Genomic DNA, 8,601 nt, shown 5'->3' with positions numbered 1-8,601 from the left:
GAAGAGGTTCCCCCATGAGTATGCTACAGTACAGAAATGGGCTGCATCATTAAATGTTTACCATATAGCAGAGACACAAACACTGTTTACTCTAGACTTACCATGATAAAGGTCAAGATTTTCTCCTGCATGTCAATCGGCAGATTGTATCTTGGATTCAATAGTTTCACCAGCTTGTCTTTACAGAAATCTTTCTTCACAACTAAAGACTGGAATCTTGGGCCACAGTTCTCTATACACATGTCAAGCAGCTGCACACACAAAAAGCTTCTGTTACACAGATACTAGGAAAAAAACCCAACTTGACTGCTTTTGTTTAATTTGTTCCAAGGTGTTATGGGGAGGAGTACAAATGGATATGAACAGATTATTGCCAGCTATCTCACTAGAATGTCTGATGAGGTTACTACAGGGGAAGAGTAGCTCACTGCGTGCAGTTACACCTACGCAATACAAAATGAGATGTGTTAGCCAGAGTTATACTATTTTAAACAGAGAAGTATAGTCACAGTTTTTTTCCATGTAATAGCAGTTACTGAACATACGGTACCTTAACAGCATGAAATCTGTCCACAGCTTAAAAAACGACTTGTACAGATTCAGTAATAGAATTAATTGACTGCCTAGCACATAGGTACCCTGGTCTGACAGATTCTGAAGAGCTCTACAAAAGAAGAAAATAAGATTACTAAATGTCTGTCTTCTAATCTGCCCTGTAAGTGTGAGACTAATGAAAAAATAGAAAAGAACAAATTCAACAACTCAGAGTACAATTTCTCCATGCGTTTTAAAGGTCACATTGATTTGAAACAGAATAGCTGAATTGTTCCAATTGTCAGATCCATCTTCACAAAAGAAGTCTACTTCCAAAACTCTGCTTGGAACGCTCAGAGTAGGATCCCTGCAAGCAACAAGCCCCATCAAATATAGCAGTATGGGATAATGACATAGTGCTTCTCCCTCGTACACCTGGAGGTGGCTGATTACAATTCTCATTTCACAGAAGTGGTATCAAAAGCTGTCACTACGTCACAGTCACCTGAAACCAGGCCTGTACAAGTCTTGATAGGAAACAGGTCAGTCAGATCAGGTGCAGAATCAGGAATAGAACTCATCTTGACTGGCTCAAATCTGGAGATCGACCACAGGACTAAGATGCCCCATGTAGAGAAAAACGGTCACCCTTGTGCTTTTTGCTCTTCAACCAGTTTAAGAGGGAAGATGGAAAGGCGAAAGCAAAGAGTAAAAATGAACAAAAGTTTGCAAAATGTCATGATTCTCGAGACAAAGCTTTCCTCGAATCATGCAACAGACAGGGTATATTCTCAAAAGGATACACAGATTTTAAAGGATGCTCTCGTAATCTTGATAAAAGTAGGTTAAATATACTTTCCTATTCAGAGCAGACTATATTTGACTATGTGGAAATCATTTTAGTAACTCATGTTCTAGCCTCAGGACTTGGGGATTTTTCTCCCAGTGTGATCAGGAACTTATGGGAGAAGAGGTTTAAAACCAGAAGAAAACATATTGCTGAAATGAAAACAGGGTAGAACAAAGAGACACTGGCAGACTGCTGTGCAAAAAACTAACTCGGAGATAATTACAAAAAAATCTTGGCTCGAATCATTATTTTTCATTTGAAAGAGTACATGAAACATATGCTAATAAGCCAAGTCATTTGCCTGTGCAATATTTCAAAGATGGTCTGTGTAAAACATTTTCAACCCAGTGCATGGGAAATTTGGTATGCTACTCCCTATTATTAATTCCCTACTTAGGGGACTGAGTATTTACCCTCTGAATGAAAACACTGAACTAATGGGCTAGATCCTCCACTCAATTATGCCAGTACAGCCCACTCACTTAGAGAGAAACTAAGCTGGTGTAAGGAAAAGAAGAATTTGACTCAATTATTTTTAGTGGACCATTCATGAACAAGCTGCTTTCATGCTAATAACACCTTTCATTAGAATTTCAGTATGGTTATTTATCATTGCAAATAGGACTTCACCTTCCCAAGCAGTTCCATTGGAATGAATAGATCCAAGGAGGCCAAGTCAACCACTGCTACACATAGCACAATGGAATCTCAACAGAAACATGTTTTAATAACAGAACGGGCAAATTAACTTCAACCAAACCATGAAACTTCCTCTAAATGACGGGCAGGACCTCAGAACTGTTGGAATTGACAGAGCTGCTATGTTCCAGGCTAGCTGGTACCAGACATCCAGCTGAGAAGAGACTTGAACTGAACAAAAAGGAGGGTGAATTGCACAATCAAAGGCCTTTGGTTCGCCTGACTGCAACACGGAACTAAAATGATAAAAGGCATCTGAACAGAGGTGAAGACAAACTGTAAGGCAGAAACAAAAAGGGGAGAAGTTGGTGGGGATAACAGAAAGTCAGCTACATTCCTTATCAATAGAGACCTCACTCAGAATTCAGTAGGACTATCTGCTCATCTAAAGCAGCCAGGTATGGTCCATTAAGCTGTAATGAACGGATGTAGTTTGTGATGGATACTTCTCAGACCTAAGGTGAATGCAAGAAAACACAGATGAACAGTTTGCTTCTTCATATTTCTGACTCAGAGGAAACAAGTCATTAATCCATCTCCAGGATGTCTACTAAACATATACCGATGTCTATCCAGTAGAGTTTTTGAACAGCAAGACACAATTTCCAACTGCCAGCATTTAAAAGAAATCTGTATGAGCAGCTTTTTCCGCTGCCATTCATCACTTACAATTACAGTGTAGAGGCTACGTAGACTTTACCAAGATTCTGCATTTCAAAAATATGCATTTTTCAGAAGTCTTGAATTTTTCAAATTATGTATGTATACATAAAACATTGAAATATGGATTTCTTTTGCTGCCACTCAGTGTCCTGTCCTTTTCCTCTTTGCCCACATATATCATAAAGCGTAATAAAATTGAGTAGGACTTTTCACTGAAGACCTGGAGGGCTCCCTCATGTTTTTGTTTTTTAGATCCTCTGCTTTCTGAAATGTTAATTTAACAAAGGAAAATCTGAAGGCCACATTTACCATGCTAAATTTTTTCTACTGAAAATTTTTCCTTTGAAAACTTCCAGAATATTAAAAGAAAAAACATGAAAAAAGCATAAGGCAAAAAAACCCCCCAAACTCCAAAATTTAAATCTAACCAACGACTTCCTTTAAAATATTTTTGAACAATGTAATGCAGAAATGAAACAATAATTCCATCTTAAATTTCTGCCCACTGCTCTGTATGTAAGAGTATATGTGTGGGCACAGGTAGAGAGGGGTACATTCAGCAAACAACTTCCTCACGTGCTGTTCAGTTCCCAAGGCTTTACAGGCATCAGAACTGTGGCACTGCAGTAAATGCTTTACAAAACCAAGAGAGAGTTATGGAGACTGAACAGGTGTCTCAGCATTCACTACATAAACAAAGTTTACGTATTCAAAGTCTGTTACTAATAAGAAGTCAAATAGCACATACACACTTAATTGGATTCCTGCCTAAAAGTTCTAATCCTCTTCACTCTGATTGCAAAATCACCACTGCCAAGCCTGATTTCTTGGGCTTTATCAAAGACTGCATGAAGCAACTTCATGGCCTGACACACATACACCTTGATCTGCGAGACTTCACAAGCACCAGGGAACTTCAGTAGATCAGAGTACATGAAGTCAAGCCATAGCCAACCCATTATACAGCTGGCACTCACCCTTCTTCCTCCAAGTAAATAAATAAGCCTCTACGAACCAGAAGGAGGAAGACACTGTTGAGATTTAACACGTCTTGATGACAGAATCAGGGCTAACCTGTGCAGTCGTGCTACTTCAGATGAAGACTTTCACATTTCGCTCTGAGCGTATTCTCTGGGAATAAGCTCCTTAAGCAGTTTCATTAGAAAAAATTTCACAAGTACAAGGTTGAGTAAATAAAAGTGGACCAAAGTACGTTTCAAAAGAAAAGTAACTTGCAGATCTGTTGCCTTCTTAGTTGTATCTAATATAGGTAGGAGAGACACTTTGATGTAAAGTCTCAAAAGCTGGTGGACCACATTTACTGTAGGAAACACAGGCAATAACTTACAGTTCATCAAAAAAGAACCCTTATTTTTGTAGAAATGTGGGAGAAAAACAATTTTTAAGAGATAAGAATTGCACAGGGAGAGGGGGTGCTTGTGTTTTAGGAATTGAAAATTTCTGTTTTTCTATTTGCAATAATCTGCTGTTCCAATCTAAGCATTTCAAAATGGGAAATAGGAACAATTTCATTAAGGCAATCAAGAACCCAAACTAGAAGATAGAGCATATAGAAAGACTGATTTGGGAACAAAGGAATTAAAAGTCATAGATGGTCAGCAATGAGGTCATCAAAGGACAGGTTTTACACATGCTAAACTGATGGCAGTCCTAGTAGAAAACCAGAAAAACAAAAGGAGCCAGGGGCAGAGGGAGAGGCACAGGATGAAAGACCCTACACAAGAACAAAAGTAGGAAGAGAGAGAGTTGGAGGAAAGGCTGGCACTTATTTAAAAAAAAAAAAAAAAAGATTAAGGAACTCGGGGAGAAGAAACCTGCAGTCAGAAAACAGAAAGCGGGCCAAAAGGATGTGAATGCCTGGCGGGCAGTTACCTGTGTACATGTGAGTGCATGAGAAGAGACATGGAGAAGGGGCCTCGAAAGAGACTGTGAGAACGCGTTGAACTGCGAGCACAACTGAAACCTGTTACACACCCCATCTACGAGCAAATACAGTGAGCTTCTAGGTCAACGTGATAGAACTCTTCCTTGGATATGCCTGAAACAAGACCCTTCTCCCACTTCTGTGTTCTTAAAAGCTAAACTATAGCGTCACCTTGGGTATATCTACAGAGTAAATACCCAAAGAAGGCTCCTAAATCTAAGCACCGGGTTATCCTAACTCCAGTTGACTGTGTCAGACATTCAGAAAAGGACCTAGGTGCACAAAGACTGTAAGAGAAAGACAGCAGATCTGATACAGGGATTGCAATTACAGCGGAAACCAAGTGTTTCTGTTATGCAAACATAGAACACACAAAAAGGTGACTCATGAGACAGTGGAGGAGGAAACCAGGAAAGAAGTGTGGAAATGGAGGGAGCTGAAGGTATACATCGGTTTAACACATTTACCTGCACCTCTAACTTGTCAGGAGACACTTGAGCAATTGCTAAGTGACCTACAATTGAACACTATCAATCACCTATCTTCCTTAATCGCTTCTCAGCACTTACTGATATAGATAATGATTTTGCACAACAAATACCAAACCCATGAGTAATAGTACTCACAGTGTAATGCAGACAGGCCTCTACAACCTCAAAAAAGGAAATGGTAAAGAAAATACTTCTAGACAAATAATGAAAGACACAAATCCCCAACAACTTAAAATACGAACAGCTTGATTCTTCTGACAGTTGCACTATTGATTGTTAGTCAAGAGTAAATCAAGTGGGGAATTCTGGACTTATGACAGTGTCAGGAACTTCCTGCTACTGCCTACATTATCAGTGTAGTGGAAAACAGAGAACAATACAAACATACTCCAGTAACTCTTAAATTGACTGAAATCACTACACTTCTCCAAACTCTGGGATAGTTCAGAAACACTGTCAGATTCTGGAGGCCAGGTTCTCTCAGATGAGGATATTCCCAGCCGCTCCAACCTTCACTTGTAACATCTGAATCTTACGTGGCTTACCCTGTGTCTTGCTCCCTTGCTTAGCTCACCATTGTTACCCTTTCATTCAAGTTTCTCATGTACACGCAGTAACATTTTTCCTTTACAAAAGAGGTGTCGCACTGTCACATCATGCTGCATACCATGATTAGTTTAACTACGATCAGCACCACGAGGTAAGAGAACGGTCAAATGTAGCTTTTATGTAATATCCCAACCCCTGTATCATTCACAAACAGGTGGGGCACTCACAGAGGGACAGTCACTGGAGTAAATAAGAACTATGCTACTTTCACGTAGTACAGATTTTTGGTTTTTTTTTTTTTTTTTTTAAAAAAAGCAAGAATAAATTTAAGAATTTGCGTCATCCAGGACTCTACAGAACGCCAGCGGACCATTTGATCTGCACTGTGGTAGTGCTGTACACACAAACAACAAAGACAGAAAACATCCCGGAGAGTTGTGTCAGTGATAATTTGCATGCCACCTTATCGTTTAAAATGTTTTCCTTCTTAGTGTCTAATTAATATAAATATAGCTGTACTTACAGACAGGGTAAGCCTGATTTCCTTATGGTTACAGTTTTTTGAAAGCTTTTTCTTTAGTGCTTTAACTGCATCTTTAGGCCTGTGACAAGAAATTAAGTAGAAAGTTACCAGTGAAGTTAGACTAAAAATACCAGCCTGGGATACGGGACCAAATTCCTCCCTGTATTTACACCCACATAAAACTCAAGCAATTGCCCCATTGATTTCAGCAAACTGACTTCAGCATGGAGCTAGAGGAACAAAGCAATGAAATCAGGTTTGTTACTGCAGACCGTGCATTACTCCAGAGACAGAAACAGTTACTCTCCTCTGCAGAGTCCCCTCCAAAATGATGTTATTTCACGGTTGCATGACAGATTTACTTACCTGGCTTTCATTGCTACAAAAGGGAGTAACAATTGCCAGACGTATCAAGAGTTGACTGGTACCTATTTTTCACGTATGACGCAATTAAAAAATATTCTGCTGGGAGTGCTGACAGGAGTAGGGGTGTCTTGGCTAACTTCCAATCTTATAATTGCAGGATGCTTTTAACTCATCTGATTAATTACCATGTACGGATGGACAACCCATTCCACCCCAGAGATAGTCTAGTCATATTAATGTCTATATATACACTCCATATCTTTTAACTAACTACGTATGAGGAAAAGGGTGGAAGATGGTATCTAGCTTATCACATGTGGGAAACAGTTCTGCCTGGTTAATATGGGCTATCTATAGTGTACAATTATTAGGGCCCGCTCAGTGCTCCTCATCAACAAAACCAAGATGTCCTAAAGTCTCTTTAGGATCTCTCTAGAATGTAAGATGGAGCAATACAACGTTTTGATAAGAAAAAAAGAAACCTTTGTTGAAAATATTTCAAAGTCAGTGAAATTACATGGGCATTTACCATTACCATATTTTTCAGTTTGTAATGTTGTTGTACTGCAGCAGAAAAAAAAAAAAAAAAAGGGATTTCTCTATTTTGCCATACCCAGTCATACCAGTAAAGCATCAAGTCAAACCAGAAGTGATAGATGGGAGCACAAGACAGGAGAGGAAAACTTTCCCTTGCAGAAAGCTATACTACTATTCTACTCCTGCTTCTTGCTCCCTCTGAAGCATCTGGAAATGCTCTGGTCAGGAGCTGGATATTACAATAAAATAACCATTTGCCTAATTAGATACAGCAGTTCTGCTGCTCCTAGTATCCTGTTACAGACTGTAACTCATAATAGTTGCCTACGAGGAAGTTATAAGGAGTTTCTCTGCAAGCATAAGCTGTGCACAGGAGGAAGTGGTTTATTAACAAAAGCTCTGTTGCATAGAAGCTCCCCAGAAAAATGAACGCTGAGAGTCAAAGCGCGCTGTTGCTTATGGCAACGACCAGAAGGGAGTTATTACTGACATTCCAAGCTCCAAGAGCCACAGGTGAGAGTGTGGAACCCCAAAAAATGAAAGGAAGGAAAAAAAAATGATACAAAAGAAGATACTTGTGCAGAAACTAAGGCAGACCTCACTCTCCTGGAGGAAGTTCTCCAGTTGGTCTTAAAATGTGCCACTGGTAGCAGTGAGTTCTCGCAATGCAATGCTGAAGCAGGTCTTACAGGAACAAATTTCCTTCTCCCTCTTTTACAGGTGGGGAAAAAGGAAGCACAAAGCAGCAAGTGGCAGGACAAACCAGTATGTGGCCGTTCAGTGCAAAAGGCCACCTCTGTGCTGGGAGCCCCAGGTACAAACATCAATATGATGGATCCCACTGAACAGAAACCCAGCCAGTGCTTCGCTCTTCTGTGATGTGGGTTAGCTGAGAAACTGCAGTGGAGAACTCTGATTAAGTTAAAAGCATGAAGTTTTAAATAGTGTTGTAAGCAACCAAATGCTCAAGGTCTTTTCCCAGGCTGGGTTTTGCAGAGCACGAGGGTACCTGTTCAGCCTGACAAGCGGTACAGGTCACATGAAATATGTCAGATTCAGGTGAGAAACCCATGTTACCTCCTTGCTCTAGCGCTTGTCTATAGGGAAGAGCCTAGAAGCGTAATCCCCGAGTCCTGACAGCTGAGCAACAGGCACCGAGACAGGCAGAGCTCTTCCCTAGGAACCAAAGGTACCTGCTCCCTGCTGCTATTCCGTTTGGGGCAACTTTACATATGCATCGTATGCCAACTGCTCGATTTTGCCCTGCCCTCAAGCAACGCTGGTGCTACCTCTGTGATGAAAACCCGGCTGTCCTCAGCTCCCGCAGGGGAAGGGGGCAGGTGACAGCACTGCCAGTCCCTCTCGCACCGGGATGCCCCCCCTCCCCTCCTTGGGCTCTCAGCCCCTGACCCGCTCACCCCGGGATGCCCCCCCTCCCCTCCTT

At 40.8% G+C, this 8,601-nt stretch overlaps 1 protein-coding gene across 1 annotated transcript in view; it reads right to left on the bottom strand.

Moving 5' to 3' along the window:
- Positions 1–6,326, bottom strand: part of TOM1L1 (target of myb1 like 1 membrane trafficking protein) — a 20,667-nt gene extending 14,341 nt beyond the window's left edge. Inside the window, exons 1-2 of the mRNA XM_035891637.1 lie at positions 6,255–6,326; positions 102–251 (exon numbers count right to left, since the gene is read on the bottom strand). Coding sequence (XP_035747530.1) covers positions 102–242 — 141 coding nt within the window. The 5' untranslated portion in view covers positions 243–251; positions 6,255–6,326. The remainder of the gene's footprint in view (positions 1–101; positions 252–6,254) is intronic.
- Between the last annotated feature and the right edge of the window lie 2,275 nt (positions 6,327–8,601).

This window comes from Egretta garzetta, unplaced genomic scaffold (assembly GCF_000687185.1).
Source record: "Egretta garzetta isolate BGI_Z169 unplaced genomic scaffold, ASM68718v1 scaffold213, whole genome shotgun sequence".
Taxonomy (NCBI): Eukaryota; Metazoa; Chordata; class Aves; order Pelecaniformes; family Ardeidae; genus Egretta; species Egretta garzetta.
Note: the sequence above shows the minus strand (reverse complement) of the source record. Positions and strands in the feature narration are given on the sequence as shown.